The 25,454-nt window shown below is 38.2% G+C and overlaps 1 protein-coding gene across 1 annotated transcript in view; it reads right to left on the reverse strand.

The window, feature by feature from the left end:
• Positions 1-10,045: 10,045 nt before the first annotated feature.
• The window catches only part of GIPC2 (GIPC PDZ domain containing family member 2), an 82,828-nt gene continuing 67,419 nt past the window's right edge, over positions 10,046-25,454 (reverse strand). Inside the window, exons 5-6 of the mRNA XM_032302201.1 lie at positions 20,432-20,513; positions 10,046-11,618 (exon numbers count right to left, since the gene is read on the reverse strand). Coding sequence (XP_032158092.1) covers positions 11,473-11,618; positions 20,432-20,513 — 228 coding nt within the window. The 3' untranslated portion in view covers positions 10,046-11,472. The remainder of the gene's footprint in view (positions 11,619-20,431; positions 20,514-25,454) is intronic.

A 25,454-nucleotide genomic window follows, 5' to 3' on the forward strand; every position in this document is an offset into this window, starting at 1 on the left:
ATCTATTCCAATCTCACTGTGTTATCCTTCTGATTCTACAATGGCCAAAAAACTTTTTTCCCCAGGGTCCCTTGTAGCTACAGATTCTGGATATGACTTAGGTCTGCCAATCACATGCATTCAAGATTTGAATTCAGAAGGTTACCTGTGAGAGAAGCAGGGCACGTGACATCGTTTGTGCTGAGGCAGATACAGCAGAAGTGGTATGGCCCAGAGTTGTCACAGATTTAGCAGAAACAGTTTCCTGACCATGGCAGCAGCTCCACCAGCAACCCAGTTGAGGAAGAAAGCTTTGGGGATTCATCCTTGTGATTGCCTCCTCAGCCTAGAGACTTGACTCTTGAGTCCTAACAACTCTGGGGCCTATCCAATAAACCATATTACATCACTTTCTGTGTACAACAGTACAACAGATTATGTTCTCTGTAACTGAATCCTGACTAACAGGATAACTTATATAAAATTCAACCTAGAGAGACCCAACCAAAATGAGATGTCTCAGGTCATCCATCAGGAGAGGCACTCTCTCACCAAGACAATTGAGATGGAAGCTCGAAGTGGAGAGCTTGAAGAGATGAACCATAATCCCCCAGATCTGCAGAAAATGAGGCACATAGATAGACTTCTATGAGTGTCAATCAGAGACATGGTCTTTCACAGGCTAGTGAAATCCAAGTCCAACATTTGGTTTGTATATTTGGTTTCAACCATGTGGAACATGCCATATTAATAAAATATTGCGGACAGAGGAAATAAACAGAAGTGCAAAGATGAGCCACAAATCAGCTACATTAAGGAATCTAACAATAGATTAATGACTGACATTCACCACCTAATTGTCTATGTTTTTCCTGGAATCAATTACTAAGCTCCAGAGGTTATGAAATCCTTACTATCAAGGCAACATGAAGAATTTGGGCATTTAAAATAAGACTAATGCTTACAACAGGGCTTTTCAGGGAGTCTAATAAAGGGACATTTTCTAGAAGCCACTGATTCCTTCCAACTTCCCCTTTGGTTTAATATCTCTGCTCTTCCCTGTGAGCCTCTATTATACTGTGACCAGTTTATAAAGCCCAGATAAAGTATTTTTAATTGTGATTCAGCAGCTTCTTTCATGGGCCACTCTACTTCATACACCAGCAGGAAATTACTCATATAGACCCTGAATCTGAACTGACAAGGATGATCTATAAGGAAGCAGTTCTTATTATTATAATTACAGGAAAATTTACAATTCCAACTTTAAAAAGTCTTGTTTCTAACAAATGTCATTTTAACTGTAGCTAATGAGTGTCCTGAATAACACAGTTGATCATAGATAGGATATACAATTATTAAGGGGAAAATATCCTATGATAAGTACAAAGTATCATACCTCATAAGTATTGGCAAATTGCCTAAATGTAAAAAACATTAGAGAGAAGACAAGTTTGTTCAAATGGCAGCTGTTTAAACAGTAGTATATAAATCAGTATCTGACCAGAAATCTACCTCCATGGAAAGAAGGTCTTTTCATGATGTGAATCATCCACACAATGTTAATTACTAAATATAAAAAAGCTTGCTTTATTCATCCAGGTAAAGAACAAATTCACTATTAACTGTTTGCTTGAAACTTGTTTAAAAGTTTTTGAAGTCATGAATAAGGTTTTAAAGTTTTTAATGTACCTAATTTTATGCTTGGTATGAAGCTGTCTATAACTTTCACAGGATATTAACCATAATCACCTCCTATGGTACGTCGGTGCCCAGTCATTTCTTTGCCTCTCAGATCTAGAAGAGCCTTGGTTGGTTTTGTAGAATTAGTCATTTGCTCTGAACACTCTCGCAGACCACATGATATAAACTCCAAGATTCTGAGGAGAAAGTATATAGGTTTCCAAGACAATTCCACTGTCAAAAAGTTACCCTTAGTAAAATTACAAAAGAGCTCAAAAATCAGGCTGGACAAGTCAGAACAGTTACAAGAAGAATATAAAATACCTGACTTGGTATTGAGGGTTACAGAAGCAGCAGATGGAAAAAAGGTAGCCACAAGGGCAGGCAATGCCACCTACTGGTCAGAGGAGGTAAATTTTTTAAACTGCCTGGTGAATTCCCTTCTGCCATCAAGTGACAAGGTGGTGAAAAGCTGGTAGTCTCCTTCTGAGCACTATATCACCTGGGGGAATCTTTCTGGAAGCTAACTAATGTATTTTAAAATATTACACCAAGGTGACTAACAATGTTTATCAAAAAAGTCAGAAAGGAGAGTCACAGACATACTCTAGAATTTTAAAATGATCAGTCCTGAAAACACCACCTATCTCTATTTCAGTCAGTATATCATCTTCAGAATTTCCTTGGACCTCATTTTCTTTTTAAAGAAGGCTCAAGGGGCACCTGGGTGGCTCAGTCAGTTAAGTGTCTGCCTTCAGCTCAGGTCATGATTCTGGGGTCCTGGGATCAAACCCCACATCAGGCTCCCCACCTCAGTGAGGAAACAGCTTCATTCTCATTCTCTTTGTCTTTCTCTCCCTCTCTCCCTCTCTTTCCCCCTGCTGTTCCTCCTGTTGTGCTGTCAAATTAATAAATAAAATCTCTAAAAATTTAAAAAAAAAAAAAAAGAAGGTTCAACACAGGGCTTAAACTTATAACCCTGAGATCAAGACCTGAGCTGGTATCAAGAGTTGGACATTTAACTGAGTCACAAAGACACACCTTGGACCTCATTTATTTTTTTAAAAGATTATTTAAAGATCTTCTGGAAAGGTACATGATTGACTTCATTTTTTAAATTACTACAGTTACAAATAGTCTTACTTTGGGTTTAAGATTGAGGGAAGCCTCACAAATATTCCTTACTCACTAACTCATAAGTTAATATGTTGAAACTGACCACTCTTCTGTACAGAAAAGAACTGAAAGGGAATATATTCAGGGTATTTATAATCATGTCTGTAAACCCATCCCTTTGGCATACAAATTAGAATTTTTTTCCAGAAATGGATGTTTGGAGCAATATAACTTTCCAATTCATTTCTCAGAACTCAAGTATCTTAGTCTTAAAAATGGTTAATGATTGGGGCGCCTGGGTGGCTCAGTCTGTTGGGTGACTGCCTTCGGCTTGGGTCATGATCCCAGGGTCCTGGGATCGAGCCCCACATCGGACTCCCTGCTTGGCGGGGAGTCTGCTTCTCCCTCTGCCTACTGCTCTGCCTACGTGTACTCTCTATCTGTCAAATAAATAAATAAATTTTTTTTAAAAATGGTTAATGACAAAATTCCATGCTCCATGAAACCTCAAATGCTAATTATATTCTCAAACAGTAAATGGCACACAGAGCATTTGATAACAAGCAGCCTTATTCAAATTTGTTTCACAATATTAAAAATAAAAAAAACTAAAGAACGCAGTAATCATCCCTTAGTAGTTTTCTGAAACAATAATGACTCCAGAAACAAAATACCCACAACCCAAGTCAAAACAACTAAACCACAAAATCATTTAACCATATTTGAAGGATTTCTAAGACTGATCCTCATTCTCTAAGAATGGTCAAGAACTTTCTTAATCTTTCTTTTTCCTTAGTTACACCAGGAAGAACTTATTAAGCCAGTGACTACCATGTTTTTTTTTTTAAAATCCAGACTTAACTATTGCCAGTTATATATTTTTTAACCTAAAGAACCACCAAACTCTTTCAGCGCATGGTTTCTAACTAAAATCCATCACTCAACCATTTAAGTCCACTTCTTGGCCTAACCTCAGAGTAGCTGCTCCCTTAGTCAGGCTGACAACAGCAGCTAACTGAATCTACAAACTTGTTCTCCCAGCTTGAATCTCCTCCACAACTTTCTTCAGTTGAGTGACTCAGAACATTGCTCTCTGGTAAAGTATTAACAGGATCAATTTGGAAGAGAGCTCAGGACTTAAAACTGGGTTCAAATCCTGTCTTTGCCACTAATGAAGCCTGTACCTTAGAGCAAGTTATTTAATTTCTCTGGACCTGTTTCTTCATCTTTAAAATGAAAATAAGCATTACCTTCTTCAAGGGGTTGCTGAAGATTAAGTGAGTTGGTCTACGTCCAGTAATTGAGCACACAGTAGGCACTCAACTTTGTTAAAGTTCCTCATTAATGATTATTCTGTTAGTGTTTAATATGTACCAGACTCCATGCTAAGTGCCCAGGGTAAAACAGTGAGAGATATAAACAACCCCACTCCCAAGAAACTGATATTCAAATGGGAAATATAGAATAAAACTAATAATTTAAAATAATGATGAGCTAAGATGAAAACAAGGACTGAAATCAAAAATATGGAGAGGAAGAGGGTCAAAAACATCTTTGCCAAAAAAGTGGCATTTACACTAATAAATGAAGGATGACAAGGACCTGGCCATCCAAATAGGAGGAAGGGTTCAAGACAGAAAACAGCAAGTGAACAAGCTCTAAGAAAAGAAGAACTTAGAAGTGAAAAGCAAGTTCAATGTAACCAGAGCACCGAGTTGGGATGAGTATGGTGAATGACATGGGTAAGGCTTTGAAGGCCACTGTAAAAAAGCTGGAAGAGAAGTGGTGTGATCCCATTAGCATTTAGCAAAAATGCCCATGTTCCCATCAAAGCTCTTGTGCTGGTGCAGTTCATCTTTCCAAGTATAAAAGCAAAGGTACCCCCCAACACTCCACTAGACACAAGCAAGGGACTGTCTCTCTTTTCTACAGTTTATGTGTGGGTCAGGTCATCGCCCAAAATGGAAGAAAGAAAAAAAATCTGAGAACAGGGCATGCACAGGAATAAGCCAGAGATTTGGGCTGCTGTGGTGACTCTCCTGTTAGACAATAATGGGCAAAACTATGGACAAACACTAACAGAAACAAATAGGGGATGGGAAGTGCTGATTCTATGAAGGCTGATGGGCTCTGTTCAATGACTCAAGCTTCCACAAGAGCATTGGGTACTCAAACACCACCCTTAACTGTGTGTCTTACTGCCTCTGCAATAAGGAGACACCAGGAATCTTTGGAAGGCTCTTGTTCCAGTTGGTCTAAAAACTCTATCAAGCCATCACAAGACTGCAAGAAAACAAGGCACCATCTTCCTCTGTTAGGACCTTTGAAGACATCTCTCTCCCTTTCCCCAACACATCCATACATCCCATAGCCTTTAGTCTCTGTGAGCCCTTTAGCAAAAGCAAAATCATCCAAAAACTAGTGCCCCTTCCCTCAAAGACAAAAATGAGCATAAGACTAAGTCCCTCCAGAGAAGAAAACAATGAGACCCTGATATTTTCATTTTCAAGAAAGCTTAACACTCATGGCCTAAAATCAATGTTTTCAGAGCACTCGCATTACCAGGAGGAGGAAGGCGGGAGTGGAAGGTGGGACCGCAGTGCAGAGTCTGAAGCAGCAGCCCAGATGGAAAAGAGGCATGGATTGAACAGGTAACACTGAAACAAGCAAGAAGTAGATATTTGGGAGATAATTCCAGAGATGCAACAAAAAGTACTTGCTGCAGAATTAGACAAAGTAGGTGAAGAAAGAAACAGTGAATTATGATGCCACTTTCTGTCAGAGAAAATTGAAGACAATAAGACAAAAAAACTTGGGTGCTGCCTGGGTGACTTAGTCGGTTAAGTATCCCACTCAATTCTGGCTCGGTCATGACCTCAGGGTTGTGAGATCAAGCCCCATGTTGGGCTCCACACTGGGCAGGGAGCCTGCTTAAGATTTACCCCCTCCTTCCCCCTCTGTCCCTCTCCCTTCCCTAAAAAAAATTTAAGTTTCATCCTGGACATGTTCAAGTTCTGACATACAAGTTGAGATGTCAAGGAAACAGTTGAACATCTGAGTATAGAGCTCAGAAGAGAGATACAAATGGGAGATATGTTTGGGAGTTATAACTATAAAGATGCTTAAAGCCGCAGGAAGAGAGGAGTCCTCTGAAAAGAAGGTAGAGTCTGAGGCCTGAGGACCCATGGATGGAGAGTGGGTAGGGAAGACCCAGGAAGGGATGCATGGAGAAGAGGGAAGGATATTACGTTCCCATCTTCCCTTTCCCAAAGCTAACGCACCCTATAGTTCTTCCACCATTCCTTAACCTTGCAGGATTTTACTTCCTCATTTTTCTCCAGTGCCATTGCAGAAGAAAAACTATTCCTTTTGCTTTATGGGGAAGAGTTTGGTTTACTTCATTTTTTATATCTCTATTTACTTTTCACTGGAAAGCCATAAAAATATAATTAATTATTTTTATAACAACATCTGAATGAGGGGGATAGAAATTCTTAGAGAAACCACTTTTTCAAAGCTAAACTCATTCATTGGATCTACAATTGTCTTAATCATAAATATTATTCCCAACATATTTTTAGGTGACACATAAGATAATGAAGCCTGAATCATATTCACTCTACCCCCTACATGAAGGAACCTAAGAGAAAAATCCACAAAAGGAGACTACAAGCAGCATTTTTATAAGCTTAGTTTCTCCATGATCAAAACCACAGCATAACCACAGGTTACTCCCATTGAGAGAGATCAGTCATCATGCATGTCAATTCCACTCTAAAAACCGTGTCTAAGAGGATCTTTATCTACAAAACTAGAAGAGAATTCCTAATAAGGGCAAGATAAAGAGCCAATATTTATTTTATTTTATTTTATTTATTATTATATCACTGGTAAGCATCAGATATTACATATAAACAAAGACAAAACTATCATGTGGATTAATCCATAGTGTACCAATTGGTTAGTCTAAAGTTCTCTAGCATACCAATTTACATTTAGAAAATCACCCACTTGGTGAAATTAAAAGAAATCTTACTGCCATAGATAGCTTCTTCCCATACAATTTTACATCCATTTTAGCACTTACCTAATCCTCTTGGAGAGCTCTATGAAATCTCTATCTTGACAGATGCTGAGTTCTTGAAGTCATGTCTGTTGTTCCTACCCAGTGCTGGTCCTGATTGTCAAGGATCTCAAAGCAAAGGTCTAGGATTCACTTCCTTTGGAATCATCTGGAGGATAGGTCAAAATGCCCATTTCTGGACCCCACCTCCCAACAGTTGGAATTAGTATATTTTTAAGGATTTCTAACAGCTCTAAGAGAGCCTTCAAAATGCATCAAGGAGAAATGAATCCAAAAGGCATAACCACCTAAGAGCTACAGGCTGGTATTTCTTCTACTTATGCTATTGTTTGGAAACTACTGCCATAAAATTGGTTGAATAAAGAAGAAAGTGTCACCCCGGGTAAAACTCTACTTTATAAACAGAAACAACTTATGACTATTTTACCTTAGAGTATTCTGGCAGTACGTAGCTCATATATTTTTACTGAATCAAAACACTTAATTTTGGGGTTTTAAAACTAAGAGACCTTAGGTATTATACTCATATGAAATACACTGAGAAAAATAATACGAAAATGTATTAAAAACATAAAGGTCCAGGCACCTGGGTGGCCCAGTCAGGTAAGCATCTGCCTTCAGCTCAGGTCATAATACCAGGGTCCTGGGATTGAGCCCCATGTCTGGGTCCCTGCTCAACAGGGAATCTACTACTCCCTCTCCTCCTGCCCCTCCCCCATTCGGTGCGAGTGCGCACTCTCTCTAATAAAAAATCTTCAAAAATAAAAAAAAAAGACCTAGACATTTACTTGTGTTATCTGTAAATCATTTATTTAAATAAAACTAAAAAGTCAAACATTTAAAACCTCTAATATTTTTTTCATAAAAACATTCATCATTTTTTCATGAAAAGGTTATTTTAAGGAGCTATATTTTAAATATTATAAATTATGCCTCTATAATAATTCACTGTTTGATCAATACATAAACATCTGTACAATCTATAAGTAGATAAACAGTAATGTTTTAAATAAAATATGTTATAATTTTGCAAATTAATAAATTTCCAAAATTCAATCTCAAAAACATTTTAAAGTATATGCTATGATTTTTACAAAAGACAGAAGTTTTTTTCCTCCCAAAACAGAATATTTTATCTGCATAGAGTCTATACCAGTGCATGACACAAATAGTTCAAAATATAAAATATTTAAAACTATTAGAAAATTTGTTTTCTTTTTGTTATGGCTTTAAAAAATATCTGTGGCTATACTTAAGTTTTATAGAAGCTTAATATCTCAAATTGAGATAAGGATGTCATATGCGATTTTCACCCTCCCAGCAGATAATAACCATGAATCTTTTCTTAGAACTAGGTTTTCAGGTAAAAGGTGGGGACAGGCTGTGCCATTTGTACACTTCAAAATCTTAGAAACATTTTATAACCATGACATGCGTAAGGACTTGTAATTACTCTGATGTCCCTTTCAATCTGTATCAAGAAGATAATAAATGTACATTTTACACAAAGCATTAGTTCTTGCATTAGTTCAGCTTTAGATGCTGAACAGCATCTCCTTTTTATTCACTCATAGCTTAGGTAGAACACCGAACGGTCCTTCTAACCCATTACTTCCACCAAAATAATAACAATGCTATCAGTATTCATATATTGCTAGTTGTATCAGAGGGTGAAAGGGTCATTATATGATCGATCTGTTACATCTTTGGCAGAGAACTGTGCCCTATTTAGAAGAACCATTATTTTGAAAACTCTACTTGCAGATGACATTCATTTTGCAGCTCTGCTAGAGAAAGGATGCCAGGAAGGCTTTCTCTAGACTTGATGAAGGTCGAGCAATAATGTGGACCTAAAGAAAGTGTGCTTTACTTGGAAAAAATCTCTATTTGTTAAAGATATGGGGGAAACACAGCAAAATAGTCATTTGGAAAAAGTAAGTTATCTTTAATTACCTGTTAACATTACAATATTGGATACAGAGGCCCTAAGTAGAGGTTAACGGATTAGTGCTTTTATAATTGAATTCTGAAGAAGTTTCACCTCATGTAATTATACATTTTTGAAACATCACAGAAACCCAAAATATACTTATTTGGAATTACCAGAATGTGTATACTTGATCAGGAGCAAGTTATGTTCAAGGCCCCATTGAGCCCAACGATCGGTCCCCACCTACATACTGTGCCGCAGAGAACACACAGTGTGCTCTTAGTTGCCCCTGAAAAATGCAATTTTGCATGGAGGGAAATCAAAAATAAAATAGTCTTGCTCTAACAAATAAAAATAACAAATAACAAAATAAAACAACAGAGGCCTTCTGGAAATGTTTTACTGGTATCAATGAAATAGCATGTTTAATGAAAAAAGAAAATAGTCTTGTCTCCTTGTAGCAGAAGGGTAGAAGGGTAACCCACACTGTAGACGGTGACAACTAAAATGAGACCTTGTTCTTTTTGTGCACCGAGAGTTACCGAACGGCAGGAAGTTCACAAACAGATATATTTTCAGGGAGGGGAACAAAATAATACAAAGAAACTGACCTTGTTATCAGCTTAGCAACAGAGGTGAGAGAGAAAGACATTTCAAGGAAAAACCTATTAGGATTAAAGAACCTGTGCCCAGCTGAAGCCCTGAATGATGATAACTACCATTTAACCCTAACAGGGAAGCAGAGTTACCACTGTACATGGACACTGGTACCTTACATGTTGAGATTCTAGAAAAATCATGGTGAGCACAGTTCACTTTGTGAATATGAGATACCATAAATCACATAGAATCCGTGTGCCCAGAATCCTGCATGCCCAAAAATGAAGGAGGAAAAAGACATTCATCAACAATAAACAATGACTCTTCATTTCAAATTTAACATCTAGTTAGGAAATTTTTTTTTGTTAAACTAAAGTGCTTCTATGGGTCTCAACTTTCTCATCTTCAGAAATATCCACTCTTTGGGTGTCCTCCTAAGAGAGGAGGTATTAAGAATCAGTAGATATCTTAAAAATAGAAATTAAAATCAAAAATTAAAAATAATTTTTTAAAAAATAATTAATAGATATTTGGAGAGCTCTCAAAGAAATCCATGAAACGAATAACAACAAATTACAGCCCGAGTTAGGTCCCATTTTCAAATGATGGGCAAGCGCATTAAGACAATCCATGTTCTAACTCCTTTAGTTACACATTAATGACTAAAACAGGGCTTCTGTACAGGACTCAGATTAATGAGACAAAGAGTATCCGCTTCAAAGCATTAAACTTCTGTGAAAGAGGAGTGGATGTTAGCAAAAGTAAAGTTGCACAGGAAAACAACAGTTACCGAAGCATTAACTCACCATGAAAAGGGAACTACTTCTGATCTCCTGGACTACAGCCCTCATGGGTCATTATTTCTGATTACCATGGCAGCACACAACATTTTCCACCTAACACTTTAGGAGAATGCTTGGTCACACCATGCTCTGCCTTATTAAATGATCTATGCTGAAACCATTCATTTCCATTCTCTGACAGCCATAAAATGTCACGTAAGAGTGATAAGACAGTCATTTGCCCTCAATTTTCTCAATAATGTAAGGTTTTAGAGAAAGTATGTTAGAACTCTAAAATAATAGACTAATATATTTTCTCAATTCCTCCGTCCTCCTTTTTTTCCACTGGGGGAAATCGATTTCTGATAGCATCTCCGCTAAAGTTTAGGGGGCTTAAAACGTTGCTCTTTCACCCAAAAAAAAAAAAAAAAAAAGTTCTCAAACACAGTTATTTTCTGAGTAAATATCTTTCAAAAGAAAAGTTCTACAAAGACTGTAAAAACCTTCCCTGGAGTGCTTATGAAGCATAACATAAAAGTGGGTATGAGTGGAAAAAGAATGCTTTAAGAACTGCTTTTTAAAAAAATCAAATTTAAGTGCTTTCTACCCTATCTGCCTTTTCCCCCTTCTTCCACGCAAGCAAACACATACACAGTATAATAGATTTTAACAAGTTTTTAAAAAGGAGCAATTACAAAGAACCAAAAAAATAAATAAGTAAATCAGTCCTTGCTTTAAGAAGAAAGAAGGCCACAGATATCAAGAGATTGTAGGAATCTTTCTCCCCTTACTCAGTGGATTTAAAAAAAAAAAAAACGCTTTCTAGACCCAGAGAGGGCATAATTCACACTTCACTTCCTGAACACACCTAGATCAGGCTGGTATAACAAAAATGAAGATGCTCGGAGGCAAATCATACTCTAATCCCAATTTCCCTGCATTAAGATTTTTAAAAAGAGCTACAGAGCTATTGCAATCAGCTATTTGCATGTGGGTAGAAAAGAAAACACAGACGTTTATGGGGAGCAAAATCCTCTCTAGAAATACTTCCTAAAACTTACTTTAAAAAGACTCTTGAATGAATATTAAAATTGATCATATTTTAGGTGATTTATTTTAAGCATACCACATCTGGAACCACATTAAAAGGTACCCAGAAACCAAAAGTGTATTTCAAAGAATGTATTCCATATACATCAGACCAAACCAGAGTCTGTAACAGTGCCTAAAAATAAGATCCTGTGGATATTTTTTAAAAGAATGTTCATTTCTCCAGAGACGGATCATCCATGTCATCGTCATTCTCGTTTCGCATCACCAATGACTCCCCAAACATCAAAGACAAATTCATCTGGGAACGCAAAGTCTCCAAGAGTTTCGTCAAGTGCCACAGCAAATTCATCTGGATTACCTTTGTCCTTTCCAGCTTCAAACATTGTGGTAGCTATCAAAAACAATTTTTAAAAATTAATGATACATGAGATGATATCAGAGAACTGACAAAAATGGCACCAGAAAAATTACTTTCTCAGTGTTACATGCATAGATCTGTTTCTAGCACAAGTTATAACAGTAACATACTAACAACATACTAACAGTAACATACTAATATACTAACATCTGTCAGGGAAGCATTTAAACAGTTTGTCCACTGCACCCAGATTGGTCACCCCTGGCCTCTCCTCCACCTTGAAGCCCACCAGTCAAGAACTACTGGTATTCCTCCAGAAAGGAAACCCTGTGGATAACCCTGCCAGGAAAGTCAGGGTACGGCATCCCTCTTCCACCTGCCCACAGTCACTAGCTCTCTCTGCCCCCTCTACCAGTACCCCACTGCCAACTATAATGGAACCCAGTACTCCCTGTCCCTCCAAAGAACAAAGACGAAGGATAACAGTTCGCAATGGGAAAATCAAGCTAGGGTGAAGAAGAAGGTATTGGTCTACTAATGGAATCAAGCTAACTTTTCCTGAGCCCCTTTCTAGTTTGAGATAGAAAGTGAATGTGGCACCTGTGTTCTGTTTTTCTAGTAAATGCCTAGGCCCGGTTCTTACATCTGGGGAACCAGCAACTTCAAGAGTGCACATTCTCACGGGACCTGCCCCAACTGGCTGGGAGCCCATGAGGCTGAGCTTTTTTTTCTCAGCCCCTTATAAGCAACTGGAAAGAGACAGTGTGGATGTGATTTAGAACTTGGATGAAGAAACTCTAGGTTAAAAAAAAAAAAGAACAACCACCCAATCTCAGCATCTCCGTTCCTCCCAGGTTAAGGCTAAACAATTCAACACTTGTAGGAATTCTCTCAATGAACCAAGAGGTCTGGTCTTTAAGCTAAAATCCACTAGGGCTCTTAAAAGCATTTAAAAACTGTGCCTTGGGGCGCCTGGGTGGCTCAGTGGGTTAAGCCTCTGCCTTCGGCTCAGGTCATGATCTCAGGTCCTGGGATCGAGCCCCGCATCGGGCTCTCTGCTCAGCAGGAAGCCCGCTTCCTCCCTCTCTCTCTGCCTGCCTCTCTGCCTACTTGTGATCTCTGTCAAATAAATTAAATAAATCTTTAAAAAAATAATAAAAAATAAAAATAAAAACTGTGCCTTGTCTCAAACAGCTCTGTACTAACACAGGCCAAAGGGAAAGGAGGAGATGTGGCTCAAAGAAATGGCTAACAAATGGACAGAAGGAAGGAACGAAGGTAGGATCATGAAGAACAGGATATTTACATAGTTTCAAAGTATCTCTCCACCAAATACTTATTACGGAGAATAACTTTATAATGGAGACAATTAGCAAACACCACTTTAAGCCATCAACATGAACAATATCAGAAATAGAACAAACCAAATCCTATGCCTCCTGGTAAAATGTAAATGAAAAGAATGAAGATCACATTAGATATTTTTGCAAGAGGTATGACATAAACATAATTCCAAAAAAAAAAAAAAAATCAGGCAAGCCAGAATTGAGGAACATTCTATAAAATAACAACTTGTACCCTCCAAAAGCATCAAGATCATTAAAATTGAGAGTGGGAAACTGTTCCAAATTGATATAAATAAAACTAACCTATATTTTGAACATGCACTTCTGCTATAAGGGATGTTAATGCATTTAGTGAAACATAACACATGATTAATAGGGGATAGTAATATATCAATGCTAATTTCATGATTCTTGCTTATACTGTGCTTAGCTAGGAGAATATATTTGTTCATGAGAAATATGTACTAAAGTATTTGGGGGTAATAAATATTGTTCATTTATTCCCATGTTCAAGGAGAAAAAAAAGTCTTTGTGCTATACTTATAACCTTTTTCAATGTTTAAGATTGCCTTAAAAATACTTTTATTTTTTTTTAAAGACTTTATTTATTTATTTGACAGAGAGAGAGAGATCACAAGTAAGCAGAGAGGCAGGCAGAGAGAGAGGGGGAAGCAGGCTCCCCGCCGAACAGAGCCTGATGCAGGGCTCGACCTCACCACGCTGAGATCATGACCTGAGCAGAAGGCAGAGGCTTAACCCACTGAGCCCACCCAGGTGCCCTGCCTTAAAAATACTTGTAAAAAGCAGTTATGAGTGAGGAGGAATTGATTCTTTCTCATCATTCTCTCTCTCTCTCTCTCTCTCTCTCTCTCTCTCTTATTCTGCCTCTGGCCCCAGCCCTGACCCAAAAGCTTTTGCATTCATTTTCAGTCTAGAAACAAATACTTCAAAGAGGAAGAAGACTTCAGTTCAGCTCCAGCCAAAACGTTTGGCCAGGTTTACTGCAACTTTTAGATATGTTTTCTATGGCATGCCGTTGCTAGCCAGGATATAGTGAAGCAAACATTCAGATACATACAGGCTCAATTCATAAACTTAGCTTCTGAAAAACAATTTGACAAGTACAGTTAAAATCCTCAAAAATGTTCACATCCTAGGGGCACCTGGGTGGCTCAATTGGTTCAGCATCTGACTCTTGATTTTGGCTCAGGTCATGATCTCAGGGTCATGGCATCAAGTCCCTAAGACAGGCTCCATGCTCAGAGGGGGGTCTGCTTGAGATGCTTTCTCTCTCTCTCCCTCTGTCCCTCTGTCTCTCTCTCCCTCTGTACTTGTTCTCTAAAATAATAAATAAATAGGGGCACCTAGGTGGCTCAGTCAGCTAAGCATCTGCCTTCAGCTTAGGTCATGATCTCAGGGTCCTGAGATCAAGCCCCGCATCAGGCTCCCTGCTCAGTGGGAAGTCTGCTTCTCCCTCTCCCTCTGTCCCTGCTTGTGTGCTCTCAAATAAATATCTTAAAATTAAAAAAAAAAAAAAAAGAGGAAGAGAGAAGAAGGAAGAAAGGGAAGAGGGAAGAGGGAAGAGGGAAGAGGGAAGAGGGAAGAAGGAAGAAGAAGAAGAAGAAGAAGAAGAAGAAGAAGAAGAAGAAGAATGTTTGGTACCTCGGGAAGCTCAGCAGCATTGTCTAGTGCACTGAGGCCAGGAATGATATATTCTGGACCTTGCCTACTCTGACTTGAAATCTCTGGCTTGGGTTCCTTAGGTTCCTCAGTTACAAAATGAGAAAAATGATGGTCTAAGGGGCCCATACCACAACCTCCAACCACAATCCAAACTCTGTAATCTCACTATGCGCTCATGCTGGCACAGCAGAAAAGTAAAACTTCCACACTAAACACAGTCCCAGAGTTGGTCAGACCTCCAGGGATACAGTCCTACCTCTATTACCACTACCATTAGTACTAGTAATAATTATTAGTGATCAGGGGCGCCTGGGTGGCTCAGTGGGTTAAGCTGCTGCCTTCGGCTCAGGTCATGATCTCAGGGTCCTGGGATCGAGTCCCGCATCGGGCGCTCTGCTCAGCGGGGAGCCTGCTTCCCTCTCTCTCTCTCTCTGCCTGCCTCTCCATCTACTTGTGATTTCTCTCTGTCAAATAAATAAATAAAATCTTTAAAAATAATAATAATAATAATTATTATTATTAGTGATCAATGCTAAAAATAATAATAGCTGCACCTATTATTTATGATGTAACAGGAACTTTATACATATTATTTAATTTAGTGTGTTGGAAACCCTCTAAGGTTTTTATTACACCTCTTTTAAAAATATGTGGAAATTAAGGTTTGAATTTAATAATGTGCCCAAAAGCTAAAGTTTCAAACTTATGAAGTTAGGATTCATACTCCCAGTGAATTCACTATATTTGTGCCTCTACACAGTCCATTAATAAACATTTACCAAATATTTACTCTAGGAGTACTGTAGTAGGAGCTGAGATTAAAAGCAGTACAGTATCTGCCCTCAAGGAACTAAAATGTCAGTAGTTCCTTGGGACACTGTGTTACATATGTATTTCTAACACCTTAATGAAGTGTTAGAACAAGTAATTAACAAAATTATCAATTAGGTCGGGTAAAAGTAACCAAAATATCAATTAGGCAGCTTCATTAAGGTGTTAGAAATATATATGTAACAAAGTGTCCCATAAATCTTTTAAAATACAGTAATTTGCTATATGAATTTTCAAAGAAATTAAGAATGGAGCATGCATTAAAACATGCACAAATTTTTCCTAATGAATAAAGTATAGGGGCGCCTGGGTGGCTCAGTGGATTAAAGCCTCTGCCTTTGGCTCAGGTCATGATCTCAGGGTCCCGGGATCGAGCCCTGCATCGGGCTCTCTGCTCAGCAGTGAGCCTGCTTCCCCTACCCCCCGCCTGCCTCTCTGACTACTTGTGATCTCTGTCAAATAAATAAATAAAATTTTTTAAAAAATTAAGTATAGACACATATTTTGAAAATTCTTAAAAGAGAAGTAAACAGGTATAATTTTATCTTTTTTTTATTAAAACTGTATCTTTTAAAAAACTGTATCTTTAAGAGAAAAGCAAAATGAAGCTTTTAGCAAAAAGAAGCACTTTTTATTAAGTCATATCACATTAATATGATAGCTACTAAAATACTTTTCACCTATAATGGATCTGCAATACACTGCAATAATATTTAACACCTAAATGCAATGGGGGGGGGGATCCCCTGAAAGGATAGAATTGTTGTATCACATACAGCAACTAAGTGCTGACCTCTACTGGCCATTTTGAAAATACCTTTGTATCATTTCCACAACTGAACTTCCACATCATTTATTAACAACAAATTTATTGTTGTGATATAGGGCAATCCATACTTCCCACTAAGTTTTTAAATACCTAAACTGAACTTTTAAACATAAGATACTACTGCAGATGAAAAATCTTGGCATAAAAAAATTCCAGAATTGAATCTCAGCTTTTAATTTGTTAGCTGACTTTGGACAAGTAACCAAACGTCTCTGAATCTGTTTTCAAATCTATAAAATGACACATAGCAGGACTGAATAAAGATTAGTCCTAAACACTGTTAACCATTAAATCTATAGTTGTACCTCCTACGGGAGGTCTTTATGAAAAGTCTGTGGGAAATAAATGTGAAATAAATGTTAAATAAGTGTTCCATTTCAAGGAACTCAGACAGGAATCAAACATTAAAAACATGACCAGGGGCGCCTGGGTGGCTCAGTGGGTTAAGCCGCTGCCTTCGGCTCAGGTCATGATCTCAGGGTCCTGGGATCGAGTCCCACGTCGGGCTCTCTGCTCAGCAGGGAGCCTGCTTCCTCCTCTCTCTCTGCCTGCCTCTCTGCCTACTTGTGATCTCTGTCTGTCAAATAAATAAATAAATAAATAAATAAATCTTAAAAAAATAAAAATAAAAATAAAAATAATAAAAACATGACCAATGTTGAATATGGTTTTTTGTTAGTGAAAACCTATTTCCAAAATCATTGGCTTTACCTAAGATGGATGACTTTCTACAGTATTCACTGTTTTGAATTCACAGAAGAAAGGAAATCATCCTAAGAAGAAATATAATTATCTCTATTAAAATATCATTGTATTTTTTAAAGGAGCTAAAAAAGATTTTATAAGAAAAAATAACTTAGAATCTATCGTTCAAATTTCTTTTCCACACATTTATGACCTCTTAATAAATTAGAAATCCTAAAATTCTGACATGGCTAGGATGAGCTCCAAACTCCTAAGCTGGTATCATCAGGACATAGTATAGTTCAATATATAATTAACACAATTGTCTTAAATATTCATAAGAAAACTTATAGGATACAACTTTTTCATTAAGTTACCTCAATCTCCTAAAATATGCTACAGGACTCAGAATCTTCCAGAATCCATTTTTCTCCCACCATGGATAACATTCCAAGGCAACACATGTTGGCATTGGGTCAGTAGAAAAGTCAGTTCACAGCCTAGCTCTACAACCAAATAAAGCCCTGTCATCTGCAGGGTTTCTTCCTAAACTCATTTCAATTATTTTCCATTTTCAAGTGGTAAATACATCCCAAAGCTTTGTGAAGATAGTGTTTTGGTTTTGGTCATTTTATTGCAGATTACCTTTCTCACTTTTTAATGTAAATTTATATTAACAACTCTGGAATAACATGATGTGGCTACAATTTGCCTTAAGACTTAACATTTCTGACAGTTAAGAACACAGAACAAAAACAAGCAAATATATTCATTTCTCTATTGAATCAGTACCACATTTGTGATTTCTATTTCATGCTAATCAGATCTGAATGACAGAAATTCCTAATTTAACAATGGTTGACATTCTTCAAATAATTACTTTCCTTAAACTTTACCTCCCTAGATGACTGATCACATTGCTAATCATGTACAATGATAATGACTTTCCATGTCATTGGAGGAACTTGCTACAGATGATTAATTAACTTTACAGTGGGATTACAAGTTAATTTACAAGGAATTTGTGAGGAATGTTTAGTGCCCTGAATTTGTCAAAGTGAAATAAATGGATTCTTAAACACCTGTTCCTTAATTCACCTAGAATTACTCCACTGTCCATTGTTCTTCCATGTATACTTATACATATTTATTTTTTTTAAGATTCTATTCATGTATTTAATTGACAGAGAGACAGCAAGAGAAGGAACACAAGCAGGGGAGGTGGGAGAGGGAGAAGCAGGCTTCCTGCTGAGCAGGGAGCCCGATGGGGACATCCGATGGAGACATATCCCACTGGATATGTCCTTCGGCTCATGACCTGAGCTGAAGGCAGACCCTTAACAATGGAGCCACCCAGCCACCCTATTGTACACGCATATAAATTTAATAACAAAAGAACAAAATTAATTTATTTAACTATTTCAAATTTATACTTAATTAACTATAAGGCCTATACCCAAAATTAAGTTCTAAAGACTATTTTAAATTCCACCCTTTGAAAAGTGTGGTTCTCCCAGCATGGAGGTTCCTCAAAAAATTTGAAAATAGAGCTATCCTATGACCCAGCAATTGCACTACTGGGTATTTACCCTAAAGATAGAAATGTAGTGATCCGAAGGGGCATGTGCACCCGAATGTTTATAGCAGCAAAGTCATACTATGTCATAGCCAAACTATGGAAAGAACCTAGATGTCCATCAACAGATGAATGGATAAAGAAGATGTGGCATATATACACAATGGAATACTATGCAGCCATCAAAAGAAATGAAATCTTGACATTGACATTGCTGCTATAAACATTCAGGTGCACGTGCCCCTTCGGATCACTACGTTTGTATCTTTAGGGTAAATTCCCAGTAGTGCAATTGCTGGGTCATAGGGTAGTTCTATTTTCAACATTTTGAGGAACCTCCATGCTGTTTTCCAGAGTGGTTGCACCAGCTTGTATTCCCACAAACAGTGTAGGAGGGTTCCCCTTTCTCCGCATCCTCGCCAGAGATGCTGTCTTTCTACAGGATAATCTCAGCTTTAACTTCTTGTCTGTGTGGAGCAAGTACCTATTATATACAAATTTTATACTTTGAATCAAGGAATTAGAAAAAAGAGCATCAATATTTCTTCAATTACAGACAGCGTCTGTATATCCACCATAGAAATTTTATTTTCAAAGTTCAGAAAGGTAAGAAAAACATAAGAACAGACTCTATAAGAAAAAAGTAAGAATGAATGGAAGAAGTGGAATAATGAGTTTCAAATAGTCTACCTGAGCTAAAGTAAAATTCCTTACACCTGGTAGCAGGGGAAACAGAACAGTCCAAGTGTTCGGCTTAAAAAAATGGATGAAGTACCTGGTACACACAAACATACTCCATGCACACATGGGTGCATGCAGACACGAAGCCCACCCCAGGGCACAGTTACTGTTTTACCACCCAGCATCCCTCTGCCCTTCTCAAGGGCACTTTCTTCTGGCTTCTACATGGGAGGGGCCAGGACTTTTCACCAGCTCAGCCCTAGGATTTCAGTCACTCTCAGCTCCAGAAGGAGAGCATCTGACCCAGACCTAAGCATCACCCCCACCACTACCACCTCAGTGAGCCTATCAGACCAGTCAGGGTCAATCCTAAGCATTTTGTTTGAATGACTTGGAAAAGGCTTGACACTAAGGTGTAGAGGATGGAACCATTGCCATCATTTTGACTCCAAGAGGGAGGGTCTGAAGGTGCCAAGGGATACTAGTGAGCCTAAAATGCAGCCTAAATGGAAAGAAGGGAAGCCACATCCTGTGATAGCATGAAAACTCTGGATCTAGCCATTTTGGAAGCCAGGATCTACCTCTGAAGTTTTCAGGTATAAGAACCAAAACATTTCCCCTCTTTTATCCTGTAAGTCAGTTGGAATTCAGTTTGTTGTTACTATTTTGTTACCTGCAGTTGATAAATCAAGACCCTGATATCCTAAGGACCACATAAGAAATACCCATCAATTCAACTTCTCAACTCCCCTGATCAGTCACACACCAGCTGAGTCCTTTCTCTTCCTCTTTCTGATTTATTGCTCACAGACTCTCAGTAATCCTATTAAGTGCACACAATATCATAACATATGATTTAATCAATGTAGATCTGATGTATCAAATACATTCCAAATGTGTCATTTACAAAATCTGTTCATACTGTAACTTTTAAATCCATAAAACAAGGCTTTGAAGGCTATTATCATAGTTTATAGTTTTAAGATTAAAAACAAGTTTAGAAAAGTAGATTTAACTCGCAGCTAGTAAAAGGGTAAGGGCCAGGTCTTTATTCATTATTCTTTTATGTTTTATATCCTTATTTTCATTACAATTTTCTCATCACTTTCCAGTATTTACCTTGAAAAGGATCACTGAGTGTAAATGCAAGCAAAACAAAGAAGCACTAAATTCAATTAAGAAATATAGAGACTTAAAAAAAATAATATCTTCTTACCTAAATCGATATCTTGAATTCCCATGTACAATTCAAGAAGATCATCAATCTTTTCAATTGCTTTTGTCTTGGTTTCGGAGGGCTTTATCAAAGAAAAGAGAAATGAGATATTTTTACATGAAATCTCTTGAATGTCAAGGCTAAGGGTAAGGGAAAATCTGATTTGGAGTCAGTTCATGGTTGTATACATCATCAGCTCATTTGGATGGAAACAGATCTACAGTGTGCTCTGTAGCTCAATACAAATCAATACAGCAAATACTTATTTTTACTGTTAGTGTTAAGTGTTATGGATTCAAAGAAGAAAAGCCAGAACAGAGTCTCCAAGTCTAGAAAGGGAGACAAATCTGTGAAAATAAATAACTATGTAATAATAAGGAAAACATTTTCAAGGATATAAGAGCCATCTCAGGCAAAGTAAATTTAAATATCTTAACAAATCTGTGAAAATAAATAACTATGTAATAATAAGGAAAAATTTTTCAAGGATATAAGAGCTATCTCAGGCAAAGTAAATTTAAATATCTTAAGAGTCACAGAAGACTTGAGAAAGGGGACTTAAAAACTCTTTTCAAAGATACACTGGTGGAAGATAAGCAGGAGAGGGTGCTGCAAATAGAAGTATACAACAGGAATGCCTGGCTGGCTCAGTCGGTGGAGCATGTGACTTTTGATAGCAGAATTGTGAGTTCAAGCCCCACAGTGGGTATAGAGATCACTTAAAAATAAAATCTTTAGGGGCGCCTGGGTGGCTCAGTCAGTTAAGTGTCTGCCTTCAGCTCAGGTCATGATCCCAGGATCCTGGGTTTGAGCCCCACATCTGGCTCCCTGCTCAGTGGGAAGCTTGCTTCTCCCACAACCCCTGCTTCTGTTCCCTCTCTCACTGTGTCTCTCCCTGTCAAATTAATAAATACAATCTTGAAATAAAATAAAACAAAATCTTTTAAAAAAAAAAAAAGGTATTACAATTGATATGCAATGTCTATGTGAGGTCACAGAGTCTGATAAAGAGTACAGACACATGAAAAAATGTTCATCATCACTAGCCCTCAGGGAGACTCAAATTAAAACCACATTGAGATATCAACTTACACCAGTTAGAATGGCCAAAATTAACAAAACAGGAAACAGCATGTGTTGGAGAGGATGTGGAGAAAGGGGAACCCTCTTACACTGTTGGTGGGAATGCAAGTTGGTGCAGCCTCTTTGGAGAACAGTGTGGAGATTCCTCAAGAAATTAAAAATTGAACTTCCCTATGACCCTGCAATTGCACTCCTGGGTATTTACCCCAAAGATACAGATGTCGTGAAAAGAAGGGCCATCTGTACCCCAATGTTTATAGCAGCAATGGCCACGGTCGCCAAACTATGGAAAGAACCAAGATGCCCTTCAACGGACGAATGGATAAGGAAGATGTGGTCCATATACACTATGGAGTATTATGCCTCCATCAGAAAGGATAAATACCCAACTTTTGTAGCAACATGGATGGGACTAGAAGAGATTATGCTGAGTGAAATAAGTCAAGCAGAGAGAGTCAATTATCATTCACTTATTTGTGGAGCATAACAAATATCATGGAGGACAAGGGGTGTTAGAGAGGAGAAGGGAGTTGGGGTAAATTGGAAGGGGAGGTGAACCATGAGAGACTATGGACTCTGAAAAACAATCTGAGGGGTTTGAAGTGGTGGGGGGGTGGGAGGTTGGGGTACCAGGTGGTGGGTATTATAGGGCACGGATTGCATGGAGCACTGGGTGTGGTGAAAAAATAATGAATACTGTTTTTCTGAAAATAAATTAATTAATTTAAAAAAAAAGAGTATAGCCAGGGGGCACCTGGGTGGCTCAGTAGGTTAAAACCTCTGACTTCGGCTCAGGTCATGGTCTCAGGGTCCTGGGAGCAAGCCCCACATCAGGCTCTCTGCTCAGGAGGGAGCCTGCTTCCTCCTCTCTCTCTGCCTGCCTCTCTGCCTACTTGTGATCTCTGTCTGTCAAATAAATAAATAAATCTTTAAAAAAAAAAAAAAAAAGAGTATAGCCAGACAGGACTAGGTCTTAAGGGGTCTTGTGTGCCAGGAAAAGAGCTTTGGCCTTCATCTTGCAGATGAAGGGTCTCCGAAGCTTTCAATGGCTTACCCCAAGGTGACTCGAACACTTCTGAATGCATACTCTTATTATTTGTCTTTTATTTAATTTTATTGTATTGTTGAAATCACTTTTATGCCCAAGATGGATCTGCGCTGTCCAAAGTGTCATGTTATCTATCTTTTTTGTCCCTATAAATGCTCTGCTTAATCAGAAACACAGTATGATTCAGTTGGCCAGTCTACAAACACAAGCAAGCTCTGGGACTTCTCACCCCAGGTAAGACCCACTATGTGGCCCCAGCCAGTCAAATATTTTCTATTTTCCTCTCACTTGTTCTTTAATCTTTATCCTATCAAAACTTCTTGCCTTCTACCCCATTTTGCAATTCTCCAAGACTATTCACATCATGAATAAAGTTTGTTTGTATCACGTAAATTGTCTTCTTTAAGGATTCTTTTTAATTTTAATAACATTCTATTGTATTTGTTTATTTTTTAAAGTAAGCTTTATGCCCAACGTGGGGCTCGAACTCACAACCCCAAGATGAAGAGCGACATGCTCTATGGACTGAGCCAGCCGGGCACGCCTTCTTAAATTGTTTTTTTTAACAGTATGTATCTTTCATAAACTATACATATTACTATATGAATATATTGTAAACATTACAAAAAGACACAAAAAATAGAAATGTTATAAGGATGAGATGATGAAACAATCATTTTGTTATTGTTAAGATTTTATTTATTTGAAAGAGAGAGAGACAGCAAGCAGAGGGCCTGAGGGGGAGGTAAAGGGACAAGCAGACTCCTCACTGAGCATGGAGCCCAATGAAGGGCTTGATCTCATGACCCTGAGATCATGACCAGAGCTGAAATCAAGAGTCAGATGCCCAACCAACTGAGCCACCCAGGCACCCCAACAAAAATTTTCAAGTAATTTTTGTGTATTAATGGTACCAAAATAATTATGTTCGTCCTAAAACTATTACTAAAGGTGTCAGTGAAAAGCACAATTGGATGCATTTTATCATTCTTTGAAAATCTTGGTTTAATGCTGGCAAAGTCTGGTTCTACATTCAGTTTAACACTTGGTTATAAATGGCTTCCTAACTAGGGGCGCCAGGGTGGCTCAGTGGGTTAAAGCCTCTGCCTTCAGCTCAGGTCATGATCCAAGGATTTTGGGATCAAGCCCCACATCGGGCTCTCTGCTCAGCAGGGAGCCTGCTTCCTCCTCTCTCTCTCTCTGCCTGCCTCTCTGCCTGTTTGTGATCTCTGTCTGTCAAAAAAATAAATAAAATCTTAAAAAATAAATAAATAAATAAAAATAAATGGCTTCCTAGCTGAAAAAGAAATTACCCAAAGATGTGAAATAATCAACTATCAGTGCAAGTGCAGAATTCAAGATTAGCTTGTAAGAAATTCATAGTACTTTTAATACTGTTATAAATACATGTTGCTTTGTGTTCTCCAAACTTATTAGAAATATGCATTTTTTATTATAAATGTGAATTTTTATTTCCTTGTGGATTTTATTACAATTTTCTCATGTTCTTAATTATATGAACTAAGCCTTAAAAACAGTAACAGGTACAATATACCACTCTTGCCTTCTTTATGGTATATTTCGGATGTGCTGTATAAAGCAAGTTGGTTATGCAAAGAAACTTGGATGTCCACCTTTGTATCCAACCAGCCATAGTGTAAGTTTTCATAACAAACGTCAGTACTTTGCATACATAATCAAACATCAATATGTTACCATTTTACCTCCTAAATAGCTCTTGAGCTCATCACCTCTTCTCCACTCACATTCTGATTGCCTGGGTTCAGCTCTCATTTTTTGGTATTTGCAGAAGTTTTCTAATTTTTCTCCCTGCCTGCAATCTTCACCCCCCTCAAATCCACCCTGCTTAACAATCCATCTGCTAGAACCAAGGGATTTTTCTAAAATGCAAAACTGACCATGCTGCTCTCCTCATAATTCTTAAATGGCTCCCCCATTTCCAAGATCTTTCCCATTCTGACCCAGGTCTCTCACGCCCCATCAGGTCCCTCCACACTCCAATCCCATGGACGCTCACAAGGTTCCCCAAGCCCATCATTGTTTCAGGCCTAGAACATTCTTCCCCCCATCTTTAATCAACTCAATCATTTCTTCAGGACGGAAATTTCCCCACCTCTCTCTCTTCCCCCATCCCTGACAGCAGCTGATGAGCCCTCCTCTGTGACATTAAACCTATTCCCTGGTTTTCAAAAGCTTCTTTCAACACCTCTTTCCCCTTAAAGGAGAAACAAGGTCTTTATTTATCTTTGTATCACCAGCACCTGGACTGTGTCTGTCTCAAGAAACATATACTGAATAATTTATGAGATATGCAGGTGGAATTCTTCCACAGTTTTCAGGATTTGTGCTGGGTTATAAGAGGGTGACTTGTTTCGAATCTATAAATTCTTTAGATGATAAGTCATTTGCAAAAAATTAACATGAGTACCAAACTAGCGTTTTCCTTTTATTACAAGTTACTTTCATTTACCCTATTTAATGAAACAGGCCATGCAAATAGGAATGGTGTTTTAGATGTTTATCTTTAAATGAATCTTTCCTACCTCCCCAGAGAGATCTTCAGCTTCCCTTTCTCACCCTAGCACCTTATACATAGCAGGTGCTGTACGCATATCAATTATACTAACTATTCAATGACCCGCCTTCTGAAGGAACACGGAGTTTTCCCCATCGCCTCTGCCACCTCTGTAAGTGGTTTTAAGATCTTCCATTTGTTCCTCCCAGCCTGGAATGGGAAGCAGTTGGCATTCTCCGGGCTCCCCACTGCCAGCCCCCTCTCACTGATCTTCCATTCTCCTCCAGAGTCCTTTCTTCGACGCAGGTTTATTCATTCACGCAGCAACATGCCTCAGCGTATGCAGGACACCAGGC

Source organism: Mustela erminea, chromosome 10 (genome assembly GCF_009829155.1).
Source record: "Mustela erminea isolate mMusErm1 chromosome 10, mMusErm1.Pri, whole genome shotgun sequence".
NCBI lineage: Eukaryota > Metazoa > Chordata > Mammalia > Carnivora > Mustelidae > Mustela > Mustela erminea.